Source organism: Chanodichthys erythropterus, chromosome 3 (assembly GCF_024489055.1).
Source record: "Chanodichthys erythropterus isolate Z2021 chromosome 3, ASM2448905v1, whole genome shotgun sequence".
Taxonomy (NCBI): domain Eukaryota; kingdom Metazoa; phylum Chordata; class Actinopteri; order Cypriniformes; family Xenocyprididae; genus Chanodichthys; species Chanodichthys erythropterus.
This window is the reverse complement of record NC_090223.1, coordinates 14,334,637-14,349,846: the sequence shown is the minus strand read 5'-3', so window position 1 is coordinate 14,349,846 and position 15,210 is coordinate 14,334,637. Positions and strand designations below refer to the sequence as shown.

Here is a 15,210-nt window from a genome sequence, read left to right as displayed (position 1 = left end):
GTGTGGTTTTCACATTATTCAACATCAGAATTAGCTCTGCTGTTACTCGTCAGACTTCAACAGGTTGGCCGGTTTTGGCGGTGACGAGGGCAGAGTCTCCTAATTCTGTGGCAGGAAGTGGCAGCCCGTGCTCTGCCCGCCCATTACACAGGCTCCGCCCACAGGATGCCACGCTGATTGATGCTTCCTGTGTCTGGCCGTTGACATGTAGCCAGGGTGAGAGAGCTTTCTCTTCCTGTTCTATTGTTGTCAGGGTGTGAGGTGTAGAGTCCTTTTCAGCTGCGGGGCACATAAACAACCCTAGTGAGTTAGGTAAAACAAACAGATTCCTACTATAGACACTAATGCGAACTAGATTTTCCCCAAGAAAATCCTCACTGTTACTAGTCACAAATACTGGTGTGTTGCTATGTGATTTTTGGTGTGTTATGCAGTTCTAAAGAGTTCCAGGGGCCTGTACCATGAAGCCGGATTAGCTGGCAGCTAATCTGCTCCAGGGCAGGTTATGTTCTGGTTTAGAGATCTCAAACTGAAATTGGACCAATCAGATGTAAGCTAAGTGACACTGACACACTCAACACAATAAAGTCACTCCCCCAGTTTCTCTTCCAACAAATTAAAAGTCACTATGTATTTTAAAAAAAATAAAACAATAAAACAATGAAATTGTCTGGCTTTAATGATTTTATGATTTTTATATGATTTATTTAATAATTCAATTATATATATTATTATTAATCCATTACACAAGGGATTTTAGTTTAACAGTTATTATTAAATATTTAGTTTCAATGAATATTAATATATACAGATCATATGTAATATAAAAGCTGTAAATAAACTTGACTAAATATGACTACATTTGACCTTACGTGTCTCTATAACCTAAACATTATTGACTAAATAAACTAACTTCACAAGTTTGACTTGCACTCATAGAGCAAGATGATTTCTTTTATTTTCTTCAGTGTAAATGAGTTTAAATTCTTCATTTTATTCAATCTCTTAATCTTCAGCAAAAGAGTTGTGAATCACGCTGGCGCTCTCGCGAGAAGTGAATCATAGTTTCTCTCTGTTGCAAGGCATGTGATTGGCTGCGGTGTTATACAGTTCGAAAGTGTTCCAAGTGGGTTTTGGTGTGGTGTTATGCAGTTGATAAGGTGTTCTAGTGTTACTTAGAGGTTTCACTATCAGCACCATTAATAGCAATGGGTAACTAAGTAAACTAAGTGCTAAAAAGTTTGTTAGTTGTCATCTTTAAGTGTTATTTCTCAGTTGGATAAGGGTTTGCATAACACTCAGAGAGGTTCTGGGTCACAGGGTAAAAACTGATGAGTTCATGAATCACGCTGCCATTATGATTCAGAAAACACGTCAGATTTCACACCTGGTCTCACTGATGTCAGTGTGCTTCGAGATCAGTCATACTGACATCTATAAGGGCTCGTTTAAAAAGCGTGAAGCAGGGCAGAGGAATGGAAAAAACTGTCAAAATGTCTGTGCTATGCACAATTGCATTGTGTGAACGGTCTAAAAATGTGCTTATCGTGAGCAAGACGAGTGTGTTGAAACTTGTTTCGTGTGCAAACGCAGAAACCTACAGCGACGGAATCAGTTTACGTTCGTAAAGTTGGCCTTGACATAATGGAGTGACATATAACAAAGAAAACAACTGATATGACAGGAACTACAACTGATGAGAGGTCAGACGAAAGTCAATTATACAGATTTGAGTCAGAAATATTTGCCCACAGCATGACACCACTGAATCATCACAATCAAGCGGTAAACAGCGAACTTACTGACCTCTTCCTCAAGCCTGAAAGTGCTGGGGTTAAATTTAGCCCTCAGGAGTGTTGTTGGGTTCTTCCGCTGGTTTAAGAGCTGAGGTAACGGATGCATGCTCGTGTGTGTGGAATTGAGACGCGAGACATGGGACAGTCCCTGAAGACCCCTCGACACCCCCCTGACCCCACGAGAGGAACAGAAACTCACTAAAGTGTGTGTGTGAGGTTTCATTGGGTAGAAACTGCTTTACTGAACCTCTCGGGCCGTTCACACAGAATGCGTTTTTGCATTCCACGTGCTGCTTTTCTACACAAGACAAACGTTTTTGAGTGTTGCGCTCACATCTCGCATGAGCATCATGTTTTCATAATGCCGTGTCAAAGGAACGGAAAAAAACCCTGCAAGGTCTAGAAGGTCTGTTTTTAAAAGCTGAACTTCTTTTAATTGAGCGCCACATTTTTAGAGGGCGTTGTCAATGAGTATTCATCAAGATGTTCATCTAGTGTGTGTTTACAAAAACAACAACGACAAAAAATATTATAGTAGAATGGAAAAACGTGCTCTGTGTGAGCAGCCCCTGAATATTGATCAGATCCGGTCCGTGACTGGGGCGGCATTTTATTGAAGTCTGATTAGACTTCAATTCATGATTCATAAGTATTTGATTGAATTCAAAAGCAATTTTTGCAAATTCAGAATGATTCACTCAGAATCTTAGTTCAATTGTATTAGATTTAAATAAAATACATTTATAGGATGTTTTATTACTTTCCATTACTTTATGTCACCAAATGTCATTTGAAAAGGCAACATCAAATATATATATTATATATATATATATATATTATATATATATATATATATATATATATTATATATATATTATATATATATATATATATATATATATATATATACATATACATATATATACATATATATATATATATATATATATACATATATATACATATATATACACAGGAGATCATAAGTTCACCCTTGGTTAATAATTTGAAAAAAATAAGAGCGATCATAAAAAAAGCATTTTGTTGTTATTTAGTACTGTTATTTTAAAATAAAATGAGCTCAGATATGTTCAGCTCTAAAATATTTTGTCAGCATATTGCACTCTTTGTTGTTTTAAAAATAGCCTTTATGTTTATGAGGTCATAAGTTCACCCTTGCAGAATCAGCAAAATGTTAATTTAGAAAAGGGATCACAAAATGCATGTTTTTTTTTTTTTTTTTTTTTTACTGACAAAGGTATTGTACATAATGGATGTATGGAAGCTCATTTCTGCTACTAAATAAAAAAAATGAAAAAAAAAAATGAAAAAATGTAATTGCGTTTTTTTTCAATCTCACAATTCTGACTTTTTTTCTCAGAGATATAAAGTCAGAATTGTGAGATATAAAGTCAGAATTGCAAGATATAAAGTCAGAATTGCGAGATATAAAGTCAGAATTGCGAGATATAAAGTCAGAATTGTGAGTTATAAAGTCAGAATTGTGTGTAATAAAGTCAGAATTGCAAGATATAAAGTCAGAATTGCGTGACAAAGTCAGAATTATGTGATCTAAAGTCAGAATTGTGAGTTCTAAAGTCAGAATTGTGATATAAAGTCAGAATTGCATGATATAAAGTCAGAATTGCATGATATAAAGTCAGAATTGCAGATATGTTCAGCTCTAAAATATTTTGTCAGCATATTGCACTCTTTGTTGTTTTAAAAATAGCCTTTATGTTTATGAGGTCATAAGTTCACCCTTGCAGAATCAGCAAAATGTTAATTTAGAAAAGGGATCACAAAATGCATTTTTTTTTTTTTTTTTTTTTTTTTTTTTACTGACAAAGGTATTGTACATAATGGATGTATGGAAGCTCATTTCTGCTACTAAATAAAAAAAATGAAAAAAAAAAATGAAAAAATGTAATTGCGTTTTTTTTCAATCTCACAATTCTGACTTTTTTTCTCAGAGATATAAAGTCAGAATTGTGAGATATAAAGTCAGAATTGCAAGATATAAAGTCAGAATTGCGAGATATAAAGTCAGAATTGCGAGATATAAAGTCAGAATTGTGAGTTATAAAGTCAGAATTGTGTGTAATAAAGTCAGAATTGCAAGATATAAAGTCAGAATTGCGTGACAAAGTCAGAATTATGTGATCTAAAGTCAGAATTGTGAGTTCTAAAGTCAGAATTGTGATATAAAGTCAGAATTGCATGATATAAAGTCAGAATTGCATGATATAAAGTCAGAATTATGTGATCTAAAGTCAGAATTATGTGATCTAAAGTTAGAATTGAGATATAAAGTCAGAATTGTGAGTTATAAAGTCAGAATTGTGACATATAAAGTCAGAATTGTGTGATATAAAGTCAGAATTGTGTGATATAAAGTCAGAATTGTGAGTTATAAAGTCAGAATTGCGTGATCTAAAGTCAGAATTGCGAGAAATAGTCAGAATTGTGATATAAAGTCAGAATTGTGTGATATAAAGTCAGAATTATGTGATCTAAAGTCAGAATTGCGAGAAATAGTCAGAATTGTGATATAAAGTCAGAATTGTGTGATATAAAGTCAGAATTGTGTGATATAAAGTCAGAATTACAAGTTATAAAGTCAGAATTGTGAGATATAAAGTCAGAATTGCGAGTTATAAAGTCAGAATTGTGATATAAAGTAAGATTTGAGATATAAAGTCAGAATTGTGATATAAAGTCAGAATTATGTGATCTAAAGTCAGAATTGTGAGTTATAAAGTCAGAATTTAAATGTAAAGTCAGAATTGTGAGTTATAAAGTCAGAATTGCGAGATATAAAGTCAGAATTGCGAGATATAAAGTCAGAATTGCGAGATATAAAGTCAGAATTGCGAGATATAAAGTCAGAACTGCGAGATATAAAGTCAGAACTGCGAGTTATAAAGTCAGAATTGTGAGATATAAAGTCAGAATTGTGAGTTATAAAGTCAGAATTGTGAGGTATAAAGTCAGAATTGTGAGTTATAAAGTCAGAATTGAGATATAAAGTCAGAATTGTGAGTTATAAAGTCAGAATTGTGAGATATAAAGTCAGAATTGAGTTATAAAGTCAGAATTGTGAGTTATAAAGTCAGAATTGTGAGTTATAAAGTCAGAATTGAGATATAAAGTCAGAATTGAGTTATAAAGTCAGAATTTTGATATAAAGTCAGAATTGAGATATAAAGTCAGAATTGTGTGATATAAAGTCAGAATTGTGAGTTATAAAGTCAGAATTATGTGATATAAAGTCAGAATTGAGATATAAAGTCAGAATTGAGATATAAAGTCAGGATTGTGAGTTATAAAGTCAGAATTGTGAGATATAAAGTCAGAATTGTGAGATATAAAGTCAGAATTGTGAGATATAAAGTCAGAATTGTGAGTTATAAAGTCAGAATTGTGAGGTATAAAGTCAGAATTGTGAGTTATAAAGTCAGAATTGTGAGATATAAAGTCAGAATTGTGAGTTATAAAGTCAGAATTGAGATATAAAGTCAGAATTGAGTTATAAAGTCAGAATTTTGATATAAAGTCAGAATTGAGATATAAAGTCAGAATTGAGATATAAAGTCAGAATTGTGAGTTATAAAGTCAGAATTGTGAGATATAAAGTCAGAATTGTGAGATATAAAGTCAGAATTGAGATATAAAGTCAGAATTGTGAGTTATAAAGTCAGAATTGAGATATAAAGTCAGAATTGTGAGTTATAAAGTCAGAATTATGTGATATAAAGTCAGAATTGAGATATAAAGTCAGAATTGAGATATAAAGTCAGGATTGTGAGATATAAAGTCAGAATTGCGAGTTATAAAGTCAGAATTGTGATATAAAGTAAGATTTGAGATATAAAGTCAGAATTGTGATATAAAGTAAGATTTGAGATATAAAGTCAGAATTATGTGATCTAAAGTCAGAATTGTGATATAAAGTCAGAATTATGTGATCTAAAGTCAGAATTGTGAGTTATAAAGTCAGAATTTAAATGTAAAGTCAGAATTGTGAGTTATAAAGTCAGAATTGCGAGATATAAAGTCAGAATTGCGAGATATAAAGTCAGAATTGCGAGATATAAAGTCAGAATTGCGAGATATAAAGTCAGAATTGCGAGATATAAAGTCAGAATTGCGAGATATAAAGTCAGAATTGTGAGATATAAAGTCAGAATTGTGAGATATAAAGTCAGAATTGTGAGTTATAAAGTCAGAATTGTGAGTTATAAAGTCAGAATTGTGAGGTATAAAGTCAGAATTGTGAGTTATAAAGTCAGAATTGAGATATAAAGTCAGAATTGTGAGTTATAAAGTCAGAATTGTGAGATATAAAGTCAGAATTGAGTTATAAAGTCAGAATTGTGAGTTATAAAGTCAGAATTGTGAGTTATAAAGTCAGAATTGAGATATAAAGTCAGAATTGAGTTATAAAGTCAGAATTTTGATATAAAGTCAGAATTGAGATATAAAGTCAGAATTGTGTGATATAAAGTCAGAATTGTGAGTTATAAAGTCAGAATTATGTGATATAAAGTCAGAATTGAGATATAAAGTCAGAATTGAGATATAAAGTCAGGATTGTGAGTTATAAAGTCAGAATTGTGTGATATCAAGTCAGAATTGTGAGATATAAAGTCAGAATTGCAATATAAAGTCAGAATTGTGAGATATAAAGTCAGAATTGCGAGTTATAAAGTCAGAATTGTGACATATAAAGTCAGAATTGTGAGATATAAAGTCAGAATTGTGAGATATAAAGTCAGAATTGTGAGTTATAAAGTCAGAATTGTGAGGTATAAAGTCAGAATTGTGAGTTATAAAGTCAGAATTGTGAGATATAAAGTCAGAATTGTGAGTTATAAAGTCAGAATTGAGATATAAAGTCAGAATTGAGTTATAAAGTCAGAATTTTGATATAAAGTCAGAATTGAGATATAAAGTCAGAATTGTGTGATATAAAGTCAGAATTGTGAGTTATAAAGTCAGAATTATGTGATATAAAGTCAGAATTGAGATATAAAGTCAGAATTGAGATATAAAGTCAGGATTGTGAGTTATAAAGTCAGAATTGTGTGATATAAAGTCAGAATTGTGAGGTATAAAGTCAGAATTGTGAGATATAAAGTCAGAATTGTGAGATATAAAGTCAGAATTGAGTTATAAAGTCAGAATTGTGAGATATAAAGTCAGAATTGAGTTATAAAGTCAGAATTGAGATATAAAGTCAGAATTGAGATATAAAGTCAGAATTGTGAGGTATAAAGTCAGAATTGAGTTATAAAGTCAGAATTGTGAGATATAAAGTCAGAATTGTGAGTTATAAAGTCAGAATTGTGAGATATAAAGTCAGAATTGAGTTATAAAGTCAGAATTGTGAGATATAAAGTCAGAATTGTGTGATATAAAGTCAGAATTGTGAGATATAAAGTCAGAATTGTGTGATATAAAGTCAGAATTGTGTGATATAAAGTCAGAATTGTGAGATATAAAGTCAGAATTGTGAGATATAAAGTCAGGATTGTGAGTTATAAAGTCAGGATTGTGAGTTATAAAGTCAGAATTGTGAGATATAAAGTCAGAATTGTGAGATATAAAGTCAGAATTGTGAGTTATAAAGTCAGAATTGTGAGATATAAAGTCAGAATTGTGAGATATAAAGTCAGAATTGTGAGATATAAAGTCAGAATTGCGAGATATAAAGTCAGAATTGTGAGTTATAAAGTCAGAATTGTGAGTTATAAAGTCAGAATTGTGAGGTATAAAGTCAGAATTGTGAGGTATAAAGTCAGAATTGTGAGTTATAAAGTCAGAATTGAGATATAAAGTCAGAATTGTGAGTTATAAAGTCAGAATTGTGAGATATAAAGTCAGAATTGAGTTATAAAGTCAGAATTGTGAGATATAAAGTCAGAATTGAGATATAAAGTCAGAATTGAGATATAAAGTCAGAATTGAGATATAAAGTCAGAATTGTGAGTTATAAAGTCAGAATTGTGAGATATAAAGTCAGAATTGTGAGATATAAAGTCAGAATTGCGAGATATAAAGTCAGAATTGTGAGATATAAAGTCAGAATTGAGATATAAAGTCAGAATTGTGAGTTATAAAGTCAGAATTGTGAGATATAAAGTCAGAATTGTGAGATATAAAGTCAGAATTGAGATATAAAGTCAGAATTGTGAGTTATAAAGTCAGAATTGAGATATAAAGTCAGAATTGTGAGTTATAAAGTCAGAATTGAGATATAAAGTCAGAATTGTGAGTTATAAAGTCAGAATTGTGAGTTATAAAGTCAGAATTGAGTTATAAAGTCAGAATTGAGTTATAAAGTCAGAATTGTGAGTTATAAAGTCAGAATTGTGAGGTATAAAGTCAGAATTGAGTTATAAAGTCAGAATTGAGATATAAAGTCAGAATTGTGAGTTATAAAGTCAGAATTGTGAGATATAAAGTCAGAATTGAGTTATAAAGTCAGAATTGTGAGATATAAAGTCAGAATTGAGATATAAAGTCAGAATTGAGATATAAAGTCAGAATTGAGATATAAAGTCAGAATTGTGAGTTATAAAGTCAGAATTGTGAGGTATAAAGTCAGAATTGAGTTATAAAGTCAGAATTGAGATATAAAGTCAGAATTGTGAGTTATAAAGTCAGAATTGTGAGATATAAAGTCAGAATTGAGTTATAAAGTCAGAATTGTGAGATATAAAGTCAGAATTGAGATATAAAGTCAGAATTGAGATATAAAGTCAGAATTGAGATATAAAGTCAGAATTGTGAGTTATAAAGTCAGAATTGTGAGATATAAAGTCAGAATTGTGAGATATAAAGTCAGAATTGCGAGATATAAAGTCAGAATTGTGAGATATAAAGTCAGAATTGAGATATAAAGTCAGAATTGTGAGTTATAAAGTCAGAATTGTGAGATATAAAGTCAGAATTGTGAGATATAAAGTCAGAATTGAGATATAAAGTCAGAATTGCGAGATATAAAGTCAGAATTGTGAGATATAAAGTCAGAATTGAGATATAAAGTCAGAATTGTGAGTTATAAAGTCAGAATTGTGAGATATAAAGTCAGAATTGTGAGATATAAAGTCAGAATTGAGATATAAAGTCAGAATTGTGAGTTATAAAGTCAGAATTGAGATATAAAGTCAGAATTGTGAGTTATAAAGTCAGAATTGAGATATAAAGTCAGAATTGTGAGTTATAAAGTCAGAATTGTGAGTTATAAAGTCAGAATTGTGAGATATAAAGTCAGAATTGTGAGATATAAAGTCAGAATTGAGATATAAAGTCAGAATTGTGAGTTATAAAGTCAGAATTGAGATATAAAGTCAGAATTGTGAGTTATAAAGTCAGAATTGAGATATAAAGTCAGAATTGTGAGATATAAAGTCAGAATTGAGTTATAAAGTCAGAATTGAGTTATAAAGTCAGAATTGTGAGTTATAAAGTCAGAATTGTGAGGTATAAAGTCAGAATTGAGTTATAAAGTCAGAATTGTGAGATATAAAGTCAGAATTGTGAGATATAAAGTCAGAATTGTGAGATATAAAGTCAGAATTGTGTGATATAAAGTCAGAATTGTGAGATATAAAGTCAGAATTGAGTTATAAAGTCAGAATTGTGAGATATAAAGTCAGAATTGTGAGATATAAAGTCAGAATTGCGAGATATAAAGTCAGAATTGCGAGATATAAAGTCAGAATTGCGAGATATAAAGTCAGAATTGTGAGATATAAAGTCAGAATTGCGTCAAAGTCAATTCTGACTTTTTTTCTCAGAATTGTTCATATCACACAATTCTGACTTTAAGGCCTGGTTTCACAGACAAGGTTTAGCCTAAGCCAGGAATAGGCCTTAGTTCAATTAGGATATTTAAATATCTTTTATAAATGTACACTAGAAAAAAAACATTACAGGTATGTATCTTGAGACAAAACAATGGCACTGACATATTTTAACATTTGTCAGTCCCAATTGCTTTCAGTTAAAACAGCTCAAACATGCATTTTAGTCTAGGACTAAGCCTTGTCTGTGAATCCGGGGGTATATCTTGCAATTAGGACTTTACATCATGCAATTCTGAGAAAAAAAAAAAAAAAACAGAATTGTGAGATAAAAAGTCGTAATTACCTTTTTTTATTTTTCATTTCATGGCAGATACAAGCTTCCATACAGATGTTTACATGTAGACCGTAAGACAAGATAATAACTACATTTTCACAGTCCCAGTTCAACAGTTTACACAAAGTTTTTACAATTCTCGTTACCTGAACGATCAAAAGCTTCTTAAGCACCGATGAATGTTTGTTATAGTTGTACGAGTACGAGTCCCTGATCTCAGTATCATACAGTCACTGTTTGAAAGGGTTTTTCTGAAGAACAGTGAGCAGATTAACCATCACAAATAATACAAACAGTCGTCCATCATCCAGGTAGCACAGTATTGAGAATCAAGGGTATTTAAACTTTTGAACCGGTTCATTTGGGATCAGTTCAGCTATTGTTTTGTCTATATGTAAACATGTATTCTCAAATAGCTTTTTTAAAAAATGCATGAAATTAAAGAATAAAAATATGCGTAATGTGCAAGCTCTTTGAAGTCAGGTGGATTCTGATACAGCTGTCAGTGTTTTTATCATTCATCAGCTGCAAAAACAGTGATTCATAGTGAAAGTAAGTTATTACTCTTGTCCCTCTGTGACGGTACTTTAGTTTTGCACTGTAATGATCTTACCTGTGTTCTGTGAGGTCCTGCCGTGACGTTTGTAGATGATGAACCAGAGCAGCAGCACCAGAACCGACCCGCTCGCGACCAGCGCAACACAGATCCACAGGCTGGGGCTGATGGCGGACCAGGACTCGTCTGGACCCGGACCTCTGGTGCTCAACACGGGCTTCAGCATCGGTGGAGGATCTGCTACAGAATCAAAATCATCTGTATTCTCCACATCCACGGGCACTGAAGATTAAAACCACACTTATATAGCAGATTTACTCACCTGACGGTGTCAATCCCAGGGATTCAAGGGAGATGCAGTTTCTGAGCAGAGAATCCCACCGATAACCAGAAGGACATGATCTCTTCTCCATCGCTGCTGATAAACTGATGAGAACAGAGACGGAGAGATCATGAGAGGTGAGAGCAGCACAGGGGCGTTTCACTTCTTCATTTGCAACGTCGGAGAGAATGAATCACCGATCGAGTCTCTAGAGAGAAACAGACCAGCAGAAGAGAAAGACGGAGAGAAACGAGAGGAAACCGAACTTTATTTTTAACCACATGTTGTTATCTGCAGTTCTTCATAACATACACCAAATCTTTTATATAAACAGTGGCTTCAAAGAGTGTCTGTTCACTCTGTTCATGTCTGAATGCGATTCAGATCCAGTGTCTGTATTTGCAGGATGCTCAAAATGACTGTAGGAGATTAAAAAGTCAGAATTATGGAATAGTAAAAAATATGAGAGAAAAGTCCAAATTGACCAAATGTCTTATGATGTAAAAAGTTGAGATTGTGAGAAAAGGGCAAAATTATGATGAAAAAAAAAAAAAAAAAAAAAATGAAAATATGAGATAAAAAGTCAAAATGGATGAAATGTCAATTATGAAACAAGTCAAAATTGAAATAAAATGACAGTTATGAAATAGTCAAAATATGAGAGAAAAGTCGAAATTGACAAAATGTCTTAATTATGATATAAAAAGTTGAAATTATGAGATAAAAAGTCAAAATGTACAAAATGTCAATTATGAAAGTCAAAATATGAGAGAAAAGTAGAAACTGAAAAAAAATTCTTAATTATGACAGTTGAGATTATGAGAAAAGGGCAAAATTATGACAGAAAAAGTTTAAATTATGAGATAAAAGGTAAAAATTGATGAAATGTCAATTATGAAAGTCAAAATATGAGAGAAAAGTCAAAATTGACAAAATGTCTTAATTATGATATAAACATTTGAAATTATGAGATAAAAAGTCAAAATGGACAAAATGTCAATTATAAAAGTCAAAATATGAGAGAAAAGTCGAAATTGACCAAATGTCTTAAAAAAGTTGAAATTATGAGATAAAAAGTCAAAATGGACAAAATGTCAATTATGAAAGTCAAAATATGAGAGAAAAGTCGAAATTGACCAAATGTCTTAAAAAAGTTGAAATTATGAGATAAAAAGTCAAAATGGACAAAATGTCAATTATGAAAGTCAAAATATGAGAGAAAAGTCGAAATTTACCAAATGTCTTAATGATTGTTTGCGGAACTGATCGATGTCGATGATTTGTAGCCTATTATTGATTTATCCCGTTGCTGTGTATGCCTCAAAAATGTGGTTCTATAATAAGCAAATAAACTTAATCAGTAACAGAAAACTGCATAAATGTTCGATTAGGTTAACAGCACAACAGAAATTGCTGCGTCATTGTAGCTGTATAATGGCCGATCATTCTTGCCATCATAAAAACGCTATAACGTTACTTCACATAATCGAGGAAACACACACTCATTTTACATAAATTATAATCTAGCAGCGGTATATCAAGTTAAACAGTGAATAAATGGCATAATAATAATATAATGAACACTCAGAACGAAACTCACGGTCTTCAATGACTCACATTCCAGAATCGTCATGAAGGAAACTTCAACGAGAAGTCTGAGACAAGAGGCTTGTTTGAGATGCGCCTAGCCTCGCCTGAAGTTCAGCCGATAGCAGGCGGCTGCAGTGAGGGGAGGAGTGAAAAAAGTGCAGGCAAGACGAACAGTTCTCTGTTCTCGTAGTGGATCAGAACCTACGAGATCAAAGGCGGATACCCCGGGATTCACACTCGTGCGCTGTGCTGCTGATAAACTGGATGTAATTTAAGTTCTGTTGCTTTTATGAAAATAAACATAATGAACAATACACCCAAAGTACTTTTTATTTATTTCCATTCGAAAGATGTGTGTATCACTCATTTTTACTTTAATTATATAGACATGTTTTATATATAGCCTATATATTTTTTTATAAATGACAACAATCACATAACCCATAGAGAGATCGCAGTGTCAGCGAGTTTGGGAATATTCACACATTATTTTTACACATAAAAACATGATATTAGAGTTTTAAAATCAAACATTTTAAATCAGATCAATACATCACGGTTGTTTAAACCAATACGCATAAAGCTGTGTCGTCAGCAAGTCGTTTCCCATCGTGCTTTTGGTCAGCGCAGTCGGTGGAGAGCAACTGCGCTCGACTGCAGAATCCGACACGTCCCGTTTTTTTAACACACGTCGGCATGACATCAGAGCAAGGCGGCCCACCCTCGGACACATTTCTAACCGGCATGCATCTCGCGGTGATCACCGGTGATCGGTTCTGCGCAGATTTTGCTCATCTCAAACAAGCCTAATATAATCATCATCTGCTGCCAATCGAGATCACAAGTATTCTTCCTGCAGTTCACAAAGTGAAATGGCTACAAAAAGAGATCTTAACTAGCATTATTTTGCTGCCGTTTGTGCATTGAAACTGATCCGCTCTCGCGCGATCGTCAAAACAAGCCACGCCCTCCAAATTCAATTCAGTGACCAAAAAGAACACAAACTGAACATGGGCTTTTTTACAATGATATAAAAAGTTGAAATAATAAGATAAAAAGTCAAAATGGACAAAATGTCAATTATGAAAGTCAAAATATGAGAGAAAAGTCGAAATTGACCAAATGTTATGAGATAAAAAGTCAACATGGACAAAATGACTGTTATGAAAGTAAAAATATGAGAGAAAAGTAGAAACTGAAAAAAATGTCTTAATGATGACAGCTGAGATTATGAGAAAAGGGCAAAATTGATGAAATGTCAATTATGAAAGTCAAAATATGAGAGGAAAGTCGAAATTGACAATATGTCTTAATTATGATAGGCCTATAAAAAGTTGAGATTATGATAAAAGGGCCAAAATTATGACGTCAAAATTGACACAATGACAATGGAAATCAAAATACGAGAGAAAAGTAGAAATTGCCAAAATGTCTAATGTTATAATAAGTTGAGATTATGAGAAAAGGGTGAAATTATGATGGAAAAGTTGAAATTATGAGATAAATCAAAATGGACAAAATGTCAATTATGAAACAAGTCAAAATTATGAGTCAAAACGACAATGGACATCAAAATATGAGAGAAAAGTAGAAATCGACAAAATGTCTTGGGATATAAAAAGTTGAAATAATGAGAATGTCGATTATGAATAAGTCAAAATGATAAGAAAAATTCTAAATGGCATATCAAGTACAATACTCTATTATATTAATAATCTTTAAAAATCTTACGTTATTTTAGCATTAAGCAAACCCTACAAACGTCTGTCTGTTTTGATTGTACATTTAGTTTGTCCATCTTTCTTTGCTTTAAATGATACTTGATGTAATATTTCTTATCTCATATAATAACATTCAAAAGACTTTTAAAGTGTGCACATAGTGTTCACTGCTGTGTGGGATCTAGGGGTTCATAGCTGAAGATACCAATGATGTCAATATTCTTTCAAAGCTCTTGTGTGTGTAAAACTGTTTAACCTTTAAAGCACTAATGAACGTCATAGTCTGACTTACGTTTTCGGTTTCCTCACCACAAAAGCGCACGTTCTTTCCCTTTGCCAATAAATGTAAAAAAAAAAAAAAAAAAAAAAAAAAAACTGAAAATCTGTGAATCATGAAAATGAAACTGCTTTGAACTGGCAATTCTACTTCTAATTTCTTGCTACTCTTGCAATGATCCGTCATATGTGTCAGTTTCAGATATGTTCACCGCCTCAGGTCTCTGTGTACTTCAGGTGAACCTGCTCACAGTGTGCAGAAACATCTCAAAGATTTGGATGCCTCATACTGCATGTGTGTCTTTGATCATCTCAGCAGAGTTGAAGATGGGATTACTGACCTGTGGTGAAGATGCAGGAACAGATGAACTCGTCTCCATCACGGCTGAGTGTCGTTTCAGTTCAGGAAGTCCAGACAGAGACATTAGAGCAGAACGAGAGAGATCTAGTGAATGGAAACAGAGAGAGAAAAAGGAAACGATGACAACAGATGGATTTGATCTAATAATACAGTGGATCTCAACAGATTAGAAATAAGACAAAACAAGCTTTTCAAATAAGCTAAAACCAAAATAAAATCTAATTTAATTAAGATTTAAATCATTCCCTCAAGAGCTATCATTTTATTTAAGAAACAGGATTCAGAGTCTTGGGAAACCTGGATATATGAGGGAATATTAAAAGTGGGATTTTTAAACCTTGAGAAGTCATGGAAATAAATACAATAATAAAAAAAAAAAAAAAAAAAAAAAAGAAGAAAATCTTTAAGAATCAAAGACATGAATGAAATCTTTAACCATG

At 32.4% G+C, this 15,210-nt stretch overlaps 1 protein-coding gene across 10 annotated transcripts; it reads right to left on the bottom strand.

Annotated features, from left to right (window-relative positions):
• Positions 1–49: 49 nt before the first annotated feature.
• LOC137017142 (tumor necrosis factor receptor superfamily member 13C-like) lies at positions 50–15,143 on the bottom strand. 10 transcript variants are annotated; one of them, XM_067381119.1, is made up of 4 exons: positions 14,751–15,143; positions 10,823–10,926; positions 10,558–10,737; positions 50–279 (listed from the first exon to the last, which is right to left on the bottom strand). In XM_067381119.1, the coding sequence occupies exons 2-4, from the start codon at positions 10,911–10,913 to the stop codon at positions 50–52; spliced, it is 501 nt and encodes a 166-aa protein (XP_067237220.1). In that variant the 5' UTR covers positions 10,914–10,926; positions 14,751–15,143. The 10 variants fall into 10 exon arrangements, with proteins under 10 accessions (XP_067237220.1, XP_067237213.1, XP_067237215.1 ...); XM_067381112.1 differs by having other exon boundaries at positions 10,558–10,740; positions 10,823–11,030; positions 14,751–15,142; XM_067381114.1 differs by having other exon boundaries at positions 10,558–10,740; positions 14,751–15,142.
• Positions 15,144–15,210: the final 67 nt, after the last annotated feature.